At 36.1% G+C, this 17,617-nt stretch overlaps 1 protein-coding gene across 2 annotated transcripts in view; it reads left to right on the top strand.

Annotated features, from left to right (window-relative positions):
• The window catches only part of prkar2aa (protein kinase, cAMP-dependent, regulatory, type II, alpha A), a 32,810-nt gene that overhangs the window by 8,672 nt on the left and 6,521 nt on the right, over positions 1-17,617 (top strand). For both annotated transcript variants that reach the window (XM_051653173.1, XM_051653172.1), the window contains exons 2-4: positions 14,710-14,745; positions 15,844-15,980; positions 17,234-17,340. In XM_051653173.1, the coding sequence (XP_051509133.1) occupies positions 14,710-14,745; positions 15,844-15,980; positions 17,234-17,340 (280 nt within the window). The remainder of the gene's footprint in view (positions 1-14,709; positions 14,746-15,843; positions 15,981-17,233; positions 17,341-17,617) is intronic.

Genomic DNA, 17,617 nt, shown 5'->3' on the forward strand with positions numbered 1-17,617 from the left:
CTACTTTGAGGCTGACAGATTTTTCAGTTACATAGTTCAGTCAGTTAAGATCAGTCAACATGAACACACCGGTGTGCTGAGTTATTAGCGAACTGGTTCAAACTAACTGTTGTTCCTGTAGAAACATTTTCCAAGACCATGTCATGCTTTTTTTTTTTTTTTTTTTTTTTGTCTACAAAAGGAATAAATGTACCATGTCATGTTTTTTTTTTTAAGTGCCCATTCACTCTGTTGTTTCATTAGTTGCTTCATGCATGTGCCGTCTGTAGCAAAAGCCATTCACTCTTCTGCCCCTCTTAACATCATTTTTTGTCTGTATTTTATCCAATAACACTTTTATACACCCATCTTTACAGTAGTATCATTGTCATCATAAATTACAATAACAGAGGGTTACCAGCGCATATTATGGCCGCATAAAGTGTGTAAGCTCCATGAATGTAAACATGACAAATTACACATTATTTACTGCATAAATATTATTACAGTTATCATCAAGTGGTTAAAACAGCTTATTTTATTGATCTTGCGTGAATTCTACTAATAGAATGAGGCATGAAGTCATTGATAACACATTTTAATGTCACATTAGTTAAGGTTTTACATGTAGTCTTGTTTGTCCTCATATTTAAATGCTCCTCTAAATGCTTCCCACAGTGATGTGGCCGGCATTGAATGTTCGCAAACAGTATTCCGTTGCTCAGCTGTTTCGAACTTCTTTTTGGCTCTGAGTGAAGAACGAAGAAGCACTTCGCCAAAAGTATGCCGAAGACTTAATGAACAGCATGCTGAAGAGAGTGGAGGAAAGAGAGCAGGATGAATTCTGCTTGAGAGATGTGGTAGAATATGTTTTTCTAAAGCAGTGTTTCAGTAAGCTGAGAAATCCAGAGCATGTTGGGGCATGGTTGGAGCATCTTCACAGTTCATACGTTGGGGAAAGGACCATCCCAGCATGATCTTACTAGGCAAAAGGTTCTGCACATAAGTGCTGAAAACTTTGATGGACATTTTGATGGCTTTTCCAGGCTTTCTATATCTCGAAAAGACTAGTTAATCTCTGTATACTCTTAGTAACTGATAGAGAAGTTGATATGTAAATAAAAGCTACTGTATATGAATTGATATTCAAAGAAAATATGGTTTACCTCTTCTACCTTTAGGTGTTTGTGTATTTTAAAGATCTAAATGCAGAGCTTGTCTGTTGTGGGCCCTCTGTTTGGAGGAGAGTGTCATCTTTGTTTTAAGCTTGTTAAGCAGAGTAGAACAGGGCAGTGTACTGTTTTAAAGACTGTACTCATATGACATAGCCTCCTGCAATACCCTAACAGTGACCCCGTTTACATGCACTTAAGAAAAACAGTTTATTCCAGGGTTTTTGCAGAAAGCAGCATTCAGAAATGTCACGTAAACATGAACGCCACTCTCCTTGCGCCGTTTAAGGGATTAAGAGAAAGTGATTTAACGCACATAGGTTTCTCCCAGAGAACACTGCTTACGTGGCCATGTAAATGCATAGGCGCTCTTAATGGATTTGGAAGAGAGCATGTGCGTGGAACAGACCGGACAACTAATGTCATAGGACATAGCCCTACATCACATCAACAGTGGAAACACTGGGGGAATCCCGATGTTTGACATAAGAGGGATACCCTACCTTTGCAGCACCATATCTTTACAGATAGCAATGTAAAGGAAACAAACACAGTAACAACCCTGTAATATCTGTAAATAAAATGAAGCAATAGAGAATAAAACATTTTGAGGTTGTCCTCAGACGCATGAGCATAAGAATCACATGCGCTCTGTGTTTGTAATAGATTAAAGACAGCAGTGTGCACATTAAGCTTGAAGCGCTCAGCACATACAGACTATATATTTATATAATTAAATCGTAGCCTTTTGCCATTTAATAAGCACATTTAAGTCATATAGCAAACTGCTTACCCGGAGTTGTGAAGCTGTCTTCAAAAACAATCAAACTCCAATTGCTTCATTCAACTTTCTGTCAAAATATAAGCTCAATTTAACTAGATGTGTGAAATTGAAGAAATTGCGACAGAAATATACTACTACTGTATAGAAAAATTTTATATTCAATGTAGTAATAAATCACTATAGTAATATTTAAAAAAATGATAAAGAATGCTTCATCAGTGCTTTCATTAATACTGTGATGCTCTGCTGTGCACCACTATATTTGACCAAAAAAAAAAAACTTAAATATTGTGTTTTGGATTGTGCTGAGAGGATCAGTTTAGAAGCACTTCATTTGATAAAAATAATGTAATGTTTTTTTCATTTGATTAAAATTCTATAAATTCATTTTAATTAGACTTTTTTTAAATGATAAAGTTTCATTAAACTTTAAAACATGGAATTCAGAAAAAATAAAATGGAATTTGCTAGTTTTTGTTCAGCTAGTCATATATTATACATGCATATACACGTGTTTTTGATTTCAGAACAGATGTCAAGGCATATAGGCTCAGAACTAATATATAATCCAGCCTGTGGGACAGCTTTGTGCTTAACTATGTGTCTGATACGAGAGTGTTTTGAATATTTCCCTATCCTACTGGTTCAGTGTTTATCTGAGCAGGCTTTATGGAGCTGAGAGTCAGAACTAGGGATGCCACATGTGAGATTTTGACTGTTAGATTACCGTCTGAGAGAAAATCGCAGTTAACCGGTTTTACGATTATTTGCACATTTTCTTATGGAACAGCAAAACAGGCAAAAAAGTCATCATATCATAGTTGAATGTGTTAGTGGACGCATTTTTTAGGGATATATAGACGCTAAACGCAGCCATACAATAGGAAAACTGATGAATACACAACATATAAATAGGAGGTATATAATAAGAGACTCTCCAATAAAGTGCAACTCCAAATCCACTTATCTGTATACCGGGTGAAAAAGGATGTGCTTCAGTGTAATTAGAGTGCTTCAAAAGTATTTCTTGGCATCCAACATTTTTTTGTGTAACTATTTACTGAAACAAACCTATGTCTGTCGGACACCCCGCCATAAAGAATACATAAAAATACTGTCCTTTAATCTGTCAACAACGCCTTACAAATAAACCTGTGAACTATGCATATGAATGGAAACATTGCTTACAGCAGGCAATTTAAAGTACGATAATAACTGAAGTTGAAATGAATTGTTGAATGAGTTGAGTTTGTACTAAAGCAATGCTTTGAATAAAGAGGATGAATTAATATGCAACTTTTTGAAGTTTACCACACCGATAGTAACTACATGCAAAATGAAAGCACGCTGTCAGCTCGCATAAATGTTCCGAGAAGTTGCATCTTTTTATCCTTTTTAAAGCACCACAGCTAAAAAATATTAAATTCACTAGTTGGTGGTTGGACAACTAGTGGAACATCCTGACCTGTCCCATTGGTAGGATGTGTACCTTTTTATTTGGCTTATGTCTGCATGTTTTACATTTGTCATCTTCAGTAACCCGCGGTCATTCAAATGCTCCGTAACAGCCGATTTAAGTTGCTTTTTCAGGGGATATGAGTCTGGTAGATCCAATTCCTCTTATGTTTTGAAGTTCATGTGTAGCCCCAGTTTCACGTGGAATGTAAGTTCACATTCAGTCCGCGATACATGGCCAAGCACCACACAGACGCTGCATGGCAATTTGGCCAAAAAATATTATCACAGTATTTTTTTCATATCGTTCGATATTGATATTTATCACGATATACATTTTTATACTATTAATGGGGCCAGAACTGCATTCAACATGTTTGATAGACCTCAAGAATGAATTAAACGTAACTTGTTTGTTTACAGGTAAACTCCTCAGGGTAAGCTAATTTTAAAGTACACATAGTTTAGGATTTAATCCTACATAAGATGTGTGACATCTTTTTGATGAAATTTCGCCAATTTCATCATCTTCAGCACTTTTAAGGGTGAAATAATAACAGAATTTGCCCATGTTTGCCAGGTTAGTGACATCAGATCTTTTAAAGTTATTCCGAGTTTTGTTTGAGGCACGGAGCTGAAAGTAAAGTGGATATCCAAGAGCAGAGCTGCATTTTCTGCTTTGTTTACTTCGTTATGTCTGTGAAATTGTCTATAATGAGGTTGTCTGTGCTGTACTTAGACTCTCTACACATTTTCTGCTATTCTCCTGTGTCATTTCTGTGCAGTCGCTCGCAGAGACTCGCACGCCATTATATTAATTATTTTTTCCCCCATGTCGGTCTTTTATTATGGGGTTATACATCTCTGAGAAAACTGACTGATTTCTTTTTCTGTCTAAATTGGTGGTTCTCGGCCAAATGAAGCTTCTATGTAGCCCAGACCTGTACCGTAGTCATAGACTAGTAAAGTGCTATTTAACCAGTTAATAAACAATAAAAGTAACAATTAGAATTGTCTTTTCTGGTTCAAAAAGAAGAAAAAAGTAATACAGAGGTTGTGTTAAATACAGTGCCTCTTAAGTATTGGAAATGCACACACACCTGCAACTAGCTGTTCGTCTATCAGAGTTCACACTTGTTTTCTTGTCTATATGTATTGTTTGTGTGTTTTTTATGCCTGGGTGTGTCTATATCTCTATGAGTCTCTTGTGTTTGAGGTTTCTGATAGAATCTGGACTTTAGAACTTCCTCCTCATGTCCCTATCAGCAAGGGAACTCATCCCTGGCTCTGTTTGTTCTTCCCACCATGGCCATTGATTAGAAGCTGCAGCATTATAGTGTGGTCACAAGAGCTTATGAAGTGTTTTCTCATCAGCCATCAAAAACATTTCAGGCAGAATTTAGTTACTGTGAAAATTGACAGTATTGCTTAGATTTCAGAGTCGATGCCTAGATTAGAGTACAATACATTCAATATTTATTAAACTAAATGCTGCAGTCACGACTTTGTTTAGAATTGTTTGTCTTTAGAGCAAAGCACCAGAGAGGTTCATTCTCAAGGCATTGTGGGTAAGGCCAAAGTTTGGGCAGGATGTGGAAACACTGCACATTATCTACATTTTTGCTTACACTATTTTAGTCTCCTTTTAATACTGCAATATTTAGTTTTCTCTCTGGTTCTCACTTTCCCACTCTTTTGTCACACAGTTGGCAACTGAGTTGGAAATAATGTTATGATCTCCCCAGCTGCAAGTTTCTTCTGGTGACACCACAGCCTTTCAAGATGTTTGCAGGTCAGTCTGATTAGTGGTGGTGACTCAAGGAGAGGAGGACATTGAGACATGAAGTGCAACCAATGGGAAGACATAGATTGTGAGGTGCACATTTTGATTGGAAATATGATCCCCTTCAGCCAGCTGCACATAATATCAAATCAACCAACCAGAGAGGAGTTAAAAGAACAGACATTGACCTTGTCCAGTCAGCATGCAGATTAAGCAGAGGGTTGGCCTTGTCTAAGGCAGAATATCATTCAAACAAACACATACTAACAGATCTGTTCACTGCCAACACTAAATTTTCACAAACTCTTTTATGAAGTTCACAGAAATTGAAAGAAATTAGTGTTGTTTAAGAAAATATCTGCCACGGATGATCCCCTGTATCGTAGGTGTCATTCATATGCTTTCTCTCTCTGTTTAATTAATCCTCTAGCTGTCAGTAAACGGTTAAATCCACAGGCACAGAGCTAGTCAGATCCTCACTACCTTATAAGGACTAAAGAGAGAGAGCGAGAAATGGAGCACTGCAGAAAGATAGACAAAGTTTTGAGTGAGTGAGGGAAAGGGGGGACGTGGAGACATCAAGATTGATTGCTTACAGCAGGAAGGGGAAAGAGAAAATACAACAGGCTCTGTAGCATAGTGGGATTTTGATTTTGTAATCCAAACCTCTACTAATCCTAGAGGATCACAAAATACTTGTGAAAAATATACTGCCACAACTAAGGATGTCTCACTAGTTTCCATCCACTTTTCACACTGTTTTGTTATCGACAAAGTGAAAATGCGTAAAAAAAAATTGCGACATTTGCTGTCTTCCGCCTGTTTCCATTCCATATAAAAATGGTGTGCGTGATGATGTCGTGCTTAAAAAAAACAGTTGCATAAGTTTTGGTTTATTGCAAAAGAAATATGCCCTTAAGCCTTTTCCATACAGAAATGTGTGTATATCACTAATTATTTACCTTTCCCCTCCCAGAAGTCCCTTATTTTTTTCCCCCCGAAGTTTTGGTAAAATGGGGAGTAGTGTTGTCAAAAGTACTGGTACTTCGGTACCAAGTCGATACTAAGGGTACGTTTACACGACAACTATGTACTAAAAACAGAAACGTTTTTCCTTTGTGTTTTTGAAAAGTTTCGCGTACAGACGACAACGTTTTCAAAACTATCCCCCGATCCGCGAAAAGGACTAAAAATGTTGTATTATGCATGCCAGGCCAGTAGTTGGCAATGTCACTTTGTAAAGAAACACTATGTGCCTGCGCACATAAGCATTCTTCCACAGAGCGGTGAATACAAACAATGAAGATGGCGATCGCTGGTCGTAGTAGTGATGCAGTAAATCTATACTTTGCTGGAGAAGCGTCAATAAACTCAAAATCTTGAGCAGCACAAACACAGTCCTGTAGTCCGCCATTGTAATTTTGAATGTCTCGTGCGCATGCCCATAGACTGAACAGCTAATACGCGTGCGTGTGACGTCATCATTTTCACAAATTCGCTTTTGTATGATTACACAGAGATGATAACGGCATAGTTTTCAAAAACCTGCACTTTGAAACCCGTTTTCAAAAGTTTGCGTTTTCAGGCCCCAAAATGGCGTTGTCATGTAAACGAACAGCCAAAACGCATAAAAAGCTTTCCGTTTTTAGTTGAAAATGTTGTCGTGTAAATGGCCCGTAAAATAAAAAAGATGTAACGATGCCAGTGTTTCTGCAGTACTGAGAACTGACTATATCTGGTATCAGTACGCAGTATGACTGACACACGACTGCTTTAAAATGCTCACAGGCTTATTTTGAACGTGTGCTCTGTTACTTCTTGTACACTGAAATGGACAATTAACAGTGTGATTTATTAAACCGATAAAGGCTGCAATCTTACTGTGGCCACGTACTGCGTACTTCAAATAAATCCGACCGCTCATCCACTAGAAACTCCACAGACATTGAGAATCGTTCACATTGTATGAGATGACTTATCATCTCTTATCCATTGTGAACCATGCAGCACATGTAAAATATATATTTATATAATTAAAATCACAGCATTTGCACTTTAATCTCAGCTCAACTTTATTTATATCGCATTTAAAACAACAGAGTTGACCAAAGTGCTTCATAGTAATACAATTTAAAACATAACATTTCAAAATTACCACATACACAAACAACAGTAGTCTAAAATACAGACACTCCAAAACTGTGTCCTACATTTAATTTGTCAGACTCAAAGGCCAGTGTAAAGAGATGTGATTTCAGACATGACTTAAAAGTCTTCAATGATCACTCTGCACCGTGATGTGAACTGTTTATCAGGAAAGATGAAGCATCCAGCAAAAAACACACATCATAATAAAAGCATGATTCAAAATAAAATCTAGTTGCCTGAAATTGATGAAATTGGAAAAAAAAAAAATATTACAACTGTATAGTAAAATGTAATATTCACTGTAATAATAATAATCAAAATATCACAAACAAGACTGCTGTTGAATAAAATGCAATGACATGTTGAAAAGTTATATTTTTACTTGTTAAAAGTTAAGAATTTATTGATTAGACACTAGTTTATTGATGAAATTAAATTTTAAAAATGTTCTGGAAATTCTGGAAAATAATAAAAATGACTAAATTGGTGTGTTTAATAACACATTATAATATTAGCATATTTTTGCTGTGGTATTGAAATTGGTATTGAGAACCATGAAATTTCACGGGTATCGGTACCTACAACTGAAAGTTTGGTACCATGACAACACAAATGGGGAGAGTATTGAGACAATTCATTGAAATTAGCCAGCGTACTGTCATTTTAATTTCACAAATAAATGCAATCAGAAGACGAGGAATTGCAATCAAATGGGAACAGTTGCCCTTCTGATAGGACTGTAATATTGGTGCTGATGTTGACAGATATATGGTGCAGTAATATTGGTGCAGGTTGCCACCGGTTCCGACCCGAAAGAGAATCGTCATGGCCCTGTTCAAGCTGGCAACCTGCACCAAGTAGTGGGGGAAATATTCGGTCTTAGTATAAGGACCATCCATTGATGTTTTATGCTGTGTGCACAGCTATTCAAGAGAAACCGATGCAGTGTAATATCAGGGTTTACATATGATACATTCCTGATATTCAATAGGCTATTTTGAACAATCATCTAATTTAAAGAATTGCCATCTCAACTGCATTATGTCCCGTATATTTGTCCCACAACTTTTAACGACCAATTGAACTTGATTGTCATCTAAAATTAATTTTAGCATCATAATGCAATTTACATTTTCTGAAGAAGCTCAGCAAATGCGATCCAAGGTAAAGAGGGTTAGATTTAAAATATTTAAAAGTTTTAAAATGTTCATAATCTAGTTTTGTGAAAGTGAACTCATTGGACAAATAGTTCTGATAGTTTTAGTCTTGAAAAAAGTTTAGAACATTCTGAGAATGACATTCAGCCGACTTTTTCATCTACAGAACAGGGTAAAGCTAATTTAAAGAAAAGGGAATTCTATAGGCCTAACAATATTATTTTTTCATTTTGTAATTTATTTTTTTAATTTAATGCTTTATTTGTTTGGTAATTTATTTCATTTAATACAGGGAATTTTGGTGGCATTTTTTCAAAAGTAAGCTTAAAAAAAAAAATGCTATAGAATTGGGCTATATTTTAGTGTTCCAAAAAAGCACACTGAAGCTTTTCTTCTCGTATTGTGTTTTTATTTTTAATTTAAAACATCTTTGTGCATAGAAGTGATATGTTTTTTGTATTGTGGGCTAATTCCATGACTGTCGTCTATTATTTTGAATGGTGTGGAAAAGCAACTTTAATAAATAAACGGATGGCTACCGGTCCTTATGTGGCCATTCATTTGTTCTCCGTGCACTTGTCGATGACAGGTGCATGAGAGATAATTGTGTTGGCACTCCTGGAAGTGTCGTGACGCAGATGTGTTTGCAACATTGGATCTGTGCAGGTATGCCGTTAAGACCGATCCATAACAGTGCGAGTAATGCTTCACGTACAATAAATGGGCTTTCAATGATTGTATACCTTGTCGTCATGATTAACATAGGCTAACGATTGGGGTAAATTCTGTCATGTGACACTATAATTTTGCGTTGATACCTATTTTCTCGACAAAAAGTGTTTCCAAACCAGTTTTTCATGATATCTGAAGTATTGACATAGAGTTTATGTGCTAGAGTTAAATATTATGTAGACACTTGTGAAATCTTAGCGATAATTTGCGTTTCCATCAGCTGTATCAGTAGACTTTTTGATGCGCTACACTTTTTTGTCACAAAAAAAAACCTTGGATGGAAACGTAGTTATTGACGTACAAGAGCCATGTGTGATTATTGAAAACACAATTGTACAAACTCATGCAGCTGGCCCCTTCAGCATTATATGGGTAGAGAGGGATTTTAATGTGCCTGTTTCTCCTTGTTTGACTACAGCTGTTTGAAAGTTTAAGCAATCAATCCAACAGCTTTTTGCATGTGTAAGAAGGGTGCATGATTGTGCTTGCCAGTGTTAAATACAGCGTTTCATATACAGTGTTTGCAGTGTAGACAACCATGTGCGTTTGCATACATGTAACTGAGTTAGTTTTAGACCGATATTTTGGCCAGGCCAATTAATCTTATTATATTTGGCTATTTTGAGGTTATCAGCAATAGTCGAAAACTGTGCCACTTGACTGATTTACAGAAATGGTCATTAACAACAGCTTTGGACAATTGGACAATGCATATTTTTGTTTTTGAATAATTTTAGTGAATTTTGTAAATATTGTGTAAAAGAAGTGTTCATTGAAATACTTGAATATAGAGCTGTTCAGTCTTGACGTCAATTTGTAAGCCAACCCAGAAGGCTAATTCGCCATTGGTTCCCTCTGGAATTTCTAATGGGTTTCTAGAATAGCAGTTTTCAATTTATGAGTAAAATAAGGTCTGTGGTTAACATTACTTGAAGAGACTGTTCCATTTGTCCCCCACAACATTCTCATTTGTTCACTGAAATTCATCAACGTTCGTGACGTGAATGATGACATAAATAGTTTACACTACCGGTCAAAAGTTTTGAAACACTTGACTGAAATGTTTCTCATGATCTTAAAAATCTTTTGATCTGAAGGCATATGCTTAAATGTTTGAAATTAGTTTTGTAGACAAAAATATAATTGTGCAACTATATTGATTTATTTTATTATAAAACTAAAATGTAATAAAAAAAGAGTTTTTGAAATTGATGTCTTGGACCAAATAATAAAGAAAGCAGCCAATAAGTGCCCAACATAGATGGGAACTCCTTCAATACTGTTTAAAAAGCATCCCAGGGTGATACCTCAAGAAGTTGGTTGAGAAAATGTCAAGAGTACATGTCTGCAAATTCTAGGCAAAGGGTGACTACTTTGAAGATGCTAAAATATAACACAGTTTTGATTTATTTTGGATTTTGTTTAGTCACAACATAATTCCCATAGTTCCATTTATGTTATTCCATAGTTTTGATGACTTTACTATTATTCTAGTAATTCTAAAAATATATAATAAAGAATAAGTGTTTCAAAACTTTTGACCGGTAGTGTATGTGCTTGTGTAATTATGTGTAATTAAGCAGCTGACAGTCGTAGTCCTTATGTAGCAACCTACGTTTCACCTACGTCACACAACAGTTTCAAAATTAACGTTTGAGGTATGTCTTTGTGAAGTTTATGTTGTGGTTGTGGAACAAAATGGGAAAGTCTCTTACAGTTGTGTTAACCACAGCACAGACCTTATTTTACTGACAAATCAAAAATTGCTATTTTTAGTAGAACTTTTTGAGGGAATCCATGGCTTGAAAAATGTTAGTTCACTTCAGGGTTTTAGACTTGTATATTATATTATATCAGCCATTGGCAAACTTATTTGTGGACCACTGGTTTGAGTAACTGTATGCATATTAGTGTGTGTGTGTGTCCTTTTTGTTAAAACGTTATTTTGTGTGTGAGAAAGCAGAGTACTACTATGTGTTTGTGGTTTAGTTACTGACTCTCACGTGACTTATTTCATTTACTGAGCAGTGCATTATGGGCCAGGGAGGCTGAGTTTAGCCATACCATTACAGAGATCACACACACACATACACTGTTTACTTTTAGAATTACTTGTCTGTCAGCTGTGAGTGATAAGACTCTGTGTGAGGATATCAAAATGACCGAGGGAGATAAAAAGACAGAAACAACCCAAGACAACCCTAAGTTTCATAATTTATTGTTAGCTGTTGTTTATAGCTAGGACTGGGTATCACCTAGAGGTAGACAGATCGATTTTACTGATTAATCTATGCCGATAGTTGCTTTTTGGAAATAATTCAACATTTCTGGGACTACAGTAGGAAAAGCACATACACTATAATCTATACTTTTACATTTACACCCACCACTGTAAAATACCGACAGTCCCTCACATTCGCTTATATTTGCTCGTACATTGAAGGAATCCCAGAGTTTTATGTAAGAGTTTTTCCATATTGCGATGGAAAGTTAAGGAAACAAACACAGCAACAACTTTGGAATATCTTGAAATAAAAGTGATCATTAGAACAATCATTTGACTATTCGGGCGATTATTGCAACGATTAATCAGTAGCTCTTAACCGGCTATTCAGCTTGTGCCTTCACTTAAAAGGATGTATTAAACGTGCTTACTAAACATAAAGTGGATAAAATCATCGTTTAAAAACACCTCTAAATGACATTCACTGAATTAAAGGGAAAAAAAACCCTTTTTATTAAGTTTAAGTAAAAAAAAAAAAAAATTATCACTGCACAAAATCCTATTGTTATCAAGTGTTTTGTCTTGTTTTCAATTGAAAAATATCTAAATATCTTTAAAACAAGATACATTTACTTGAGAAACAACATATAAGATATTTAGACTTGCTTTCAGAGAATATCATTCTTATGTTGCTTCCCAAGTAAATGTATCTTGTTTTAAGGATTTTTAGATATTTTAAAATATTTAAATATTTAATATTCAACATACTCAGATAACAATGTTTTCTTCTGCAGTATAGCTCATAAAGGAAATGTGCATTGTTTTAAAGGAGTTTTAGATATTTATATTGAAAAACAAGCCAAAACAACAACAAATCAAAAATGTATTTTGTTGCACTATATTATGGGCGAAGACTACACTCTCTTTTGTTCTCTTCGATCCATCTTTAACTCACACACAAAAAACAACCCTCTTCTTAATAGAGCTGCGTATCACAGATTTTCTTCATAATAAAATACACACCGCAACACAAATATTATGAATCAGTATGTTGCAACCGATTTCCTTCATGAAAAGATTCACACCGCAACACATATATACATAATATATATATTCAATATGTCGCAATCTGCGCGTGCGAGGGACAAGCGTCCTCACGCCAGAGTGTGTATGAGCCGGGTGGAGTTTCAATCTCTCCCCCTTAGATCAGGTCACTTCAGGAGACTCGTAGAAGAGGCGCTGACCGCACAAAAAAAGGCAGTTTCGGAGTTTGTACTTATTTACATGACCTGCTTCTTTATTAATCTTAATAAAGAATGCATTAAAGATATAACGCTGAGATGTTTCGTTTAAAGATACTCTGACATGCAAGGTTTGCTTACGTGGAACGGCAGCTCCAGCTCCACATCATTTCACAACGAGAGTGCTTCTGTATGCACTTATTTTGTATTTTTGTATAATTCCTCATACTTTGCGATCTATATCACCTTAAGCTGTTTGGAGTGCGCCTGTGAGCTGTGTTCTTCCTCTCCTCAATCAGGCGCAAGCTGTGGTACTCCATCATTAGAGTTTAATGTGATCTCATGTTACGTTAAGATCAAAGGACTATTCGACAACGAATATTTTTTATTGTCGACATTGTCGATAACGTCGGCTAATTGTTTCAGCCCTAATTCCAACATTATTTTTTGTTTTTTGTCAAACACAACACATTGAATGGAAATTAGCAGCTTTAACATTCTCATTTTGTGTTTTACATAAGAATGAAAATAAAGGTTTGGAACGATGCGCGAGTGAGTAAACAGTGGGGTTTCCATCCAAGTTGCAAATTTCATTTTTGCAAAAATTTTGAATATCGCAATAATATTAAGTGCCTATTAAAGCAGTGTTTTCATCTTATGTGATTCAAAGCAAAACTAGTTTGTGTTTTCCTAGAAATATTTCCTCTCTAATAATTTGTCTCTCCCTCTTTCTGGCTTTTATTCTTTTCCCTTTTCTTCCTTTCTGTGTTACTCTGTTTCTGTTTCACTCTCTTTTTCTCTTTCTGGTTGCCAAGAGCGAGTGAGTGAGTGGGGGGTGAATTCCAGTCGAAAGTGATCATCCCTCTGCCCTACTCACTCCAGAGGACAAAGCACTTGATGTGGGTACTCTGAAGAGAGTTTGAATATACCCTTCACTAAAAGTCTTGTAAAAGGGCCCTTTGTGAAAAAATGTACTTACTTTCTTTTGTTTGGAATAACCCTTCGAGTGCCATCCCCTTCCGGAAGTGCCCTTCAGGGGCGCAAAAAATGCAGTTTGGAAAACACCCTGGGTGTATATTTGGGGGGGATAGTTGTTATAGCAATGAGGAGTCTTCCTTGTATTTTGTTGTCATGGCAACTTTGGTCACTTGATATCCCCTACACATGAAGTTGAAGCACCCCATCTCATGATACTTCATGCTCGTGCGCACATTCGTAGTCTCACAACACAGCTGTTTATTAAGCTGCCTTATCTGGGCGTTGTACACACACACACACACACACACACACACACACACACACCATGTTAAATAATTAGCTGAGAGGTGTAAATTTGAATAGTTGTATGTGAAAGCACACAATTCAGTGGCATTGAAATGAGTGCAACACATGTAGGTGTGCCGTGTGTATTACAAAATGTGTTGTGTGTGTAATATGTGTTGCAGGTTAATTACTGCATGGATGTGCTTTCAAACATAATGACACATGACAAACCTGTAAACGGTGTGCTTGTGTGTATATGTTGAATAGAGCCATTGGAAAGCATGAGCAAACCAGTTATTAAGACTGTAGTTCACTAAAAAAAATCAGGTGTATATGTCAGAGAGACATTATTGCTAGTTTTACACCAAAGAGTTAATGGACTGATGGATTGTAACAGTGCAGTGAGAGAGGAGGGGGGTGTGCAGACCTGCAAGGCTGAGCTCCTGAGAGTCGAGTGCGGCTGTGATCTCTCTCTCTCTCTCTCTCTCTCTCTCTCTCTCTCTCACACACACACACACACAATTGCAATCTCCTGAAACTGGTACAGCCTGTAGGACAGGCCTTTGATTGACCATACTGAATATTTAACACACCCACACAGTTACTATAGGCCACATGTGAGATTTTGAGACTGAATTTTGTTCATTAACATTGTATTGTGAATAGTGTGTTTTTGTGTGTATGTTTTAGGTTGTCATTTACAGCTTATAGTACTAAAGTGAACACAAGAATTTGAACATTCATTAATTAATTCTCTCTCTCTATCTGTAGCTCCTCCCCCCAGCAGATTTAACCGGAGAGTGTCGGGTGAGTTCTGTTTGACGTCATTGAACTAATCATGTGGTTTAAGAGTGTGTGTGTGTGTGTCAGATAAGTGCCCTGCCTTTCCGTCATTTCCCCCGTGTTTGCTTTATAGTAATAACGTCGCCGCTCTGACTGTATAAGCCCACTAATTCTGCCCTTTCAATTGTGTTCTAGTAAAAAATATATTTTAAGTCCCACAAAGAATCAAGATATGCTGCCTGTAATGAATGTTGAGTTGAGCCTACTTGTTTAACTCAATGAGAATACAAATTATATAAAATGTTGCATTTCATAGGCATTGTCCATTCTTTCAACAATGTAAGACTCATTCCAAACTATTCCAAACATAGAATTATGAAATGCATGAAACAATTCCAGTTCAGTCAGTTCAGTTCAGTCTTTCTCTCCTGCATTTTCTCTTCTGTTTTATGTTTCTGACAACTTCATGAAAGAAATTCATTCAGTATGAAACTGATGTTTTTAGAGCAGGAGTTTTAACATATTTAATGCCAAGTACCCTCTAAATATGATAATCCCATTGCGGGGATCCTCATCCTAAAATAAAATGGCATCTATATAATTTTATGTGTAAAGACCTACTTTAACTGTATAAGAAAAATATAGAAAAATAGTAAGTAATAAGTGTTGTTTTCAAAATTCAGTCATTGGATTTTATATTTTCATTGTACTAAAGCCAAAGTATATTAAATAAAAAATCAACTCGAAAATAGTTACTTTGTATCAGATTGACAGTGCATCTTTTAAAGAATATAATGATCATGGCTAATCTCAAGTTTTCCAAACAGTCTTTTGAAAGAAAAATTTAATGGTTATATGAAATCTCAAATTCTGTAAAACTGTGTTTAAAATAACCATGTTAATTCAAATTAAATCTTAAGTTAACAATGACACTTTGACTGCCCTAAAAAAAAATTTTGTAATATATTTTTTCTTTCAAATTTTCAGCCCCAAGCGCCCCCTTGCAGCCCCCTATGGGTTACTAGACCGCTGTTCTAAAATGTTTGTTTTACATACAACAGTTGTTGTATGTGACTCTGGTGATGTCTTTTGTCATGTAATTAAATGATTATTTTTTCTTAGTGTGTGCGGAGGCCTTTAACCCTGATGATGATGAAGAAGACTCTGAACCGAGAGTTGTCCATCCAAAAACAGACGAGCAGCGTTGTAGATTACAGGAGGCCTGTAAGGACATACTGCTGTTCAAGGCTCTCGATCAGGTACACACATGCACACACAATCATTCAGATACAAGGGCTGTAAAACTAAACAGATTGGCGTCATCCAGGTTGTGTCAATCCTGGAGTGTGTGCGGGCCAGTCAAACATGTTTGCTTTGCTTATGTGGCTTATCACACGTGCCATGCTTAACCAGCAACTGTTTGAACTGTTCATCATTATGAAATTATTTAACGTACTGTTACTTGAACTGCAGTTTTCTGCTGATAACATATAGTGCATTTCTGTATCAGTGAATTGATGCAGTTATTCTAAATCCATTAATGGGAGTTCATTCTGTCAGATTGCTCTACTGGATCTTACTGTATTGTATGACATAGAACAGTGTTTTCAAAAAGTGGGCCGCAGGTCTGTAAGGATTGGGTCGCGTATAGCAAGTAAAACAATGCCATGGCCTCTCTTCATTGAAAACTTTTCGGCGGCTGCTCAGGATAAAATTCGGGCGGTGATGCAAATTTAGTGATGAAATTGCATTCGCAGCTTTATACGCGTTACATATGCTTCTCATCTGCAATGCAATATTTTTGCGGTGCCATTGAAGCCTGGCTATTACGGAGCCACTCACACCAATTATTTTCTTTGCTCTAATCTACTGAATCTCTGTAGTGTGCACACGTCAAGCAGGTTTCCCTCGATATCGCACCGCAGACCATCTGTTAAGTAGAATCTATTAGACCTAATTTTTATTGCAACGTTGGCAGTTGTAATTAAAGTTTAAAAAAAAAATAAAAAATTCATAACATTGTTTTCATTACACATACTATTTATTATTATTATTTTTAGAAAGACTAGCTACATTGACCTAATATAAGGCATATGCTCCTCCAAAACTTATGGATAAAGTTGACCTCCTGTGTTCTGTTCTGGTTGAATTATGTTTGATATTAGGAAATACACTAGATAATAAATATAATACAGTAGGCTCATATGAATAAATAGGCTCATCAACCTTTAAAAGGGGGGAGAGAAAGCTTCCTGTATCTTTTTTTGTTGACATTAACAACAATAATAATGTCACTTGATACATGCCCTTAGACTTGAAAACCATGAACAAAACTAGATAAATGCAACCAAGGCTATATTAAGTACAGGTTACATTTTTTATATATGTTGGGTCGCCACTTGATGTCCAGTGTAAAATCTGGGTCCCGAAGCAAAACCAGTTGATAACCACTGGTGTAGAACAAACTATCACATGTTTCCTTAATCACTTTCTATGTCTCGTGCTTGTACAGGAGCAGTTTTCAGAGGTGCTGGATGCCATGTTTGAGGTTCTCGTGCAGCCACAGGAACACGTAATTGACCAGGGAGATGATGGGGACAACTTTTATGTAATCGAGAGGTGTGTATGTTTTAATAAAAAGGTTGATGCGTGCAGCAGGTGTGTGTAATGACAAAGCTGTGCAACAGGATGGTTTATGGTGAGTTATGTTATAATAATATTTGTAGCCACATTATATTATATTGTCTTTAATTACAGTGTACTTAAGCATTTGATACAATGTACTTATAAGGACAACTTGTAGTTACACAATAAATACATTGTATTGTATGTATTTTAATGAAAGTTCTTAGTAGTTAAAGACACATATATAAAGCAGGACCCAATATTCTGTATA

Source organism: Myxocyprinus asiaticus, chromosome 24 (genome assembly GCF_019703515.2).
Source record: "Myxocyprinus asiaticus isolate MX2 ecotype Aquarium Trade chromosome 24, UBuf_Myxa_2, whole genome shotgun sequence".
In the NCBI taxonomy this organism is placed as follows: Eukaryota; Metazoa; Chordata; class Actinopteri; order Cypriniformes; family Catostomidae; genus Myxocyprinus; species Myxocyprinus asiaticus.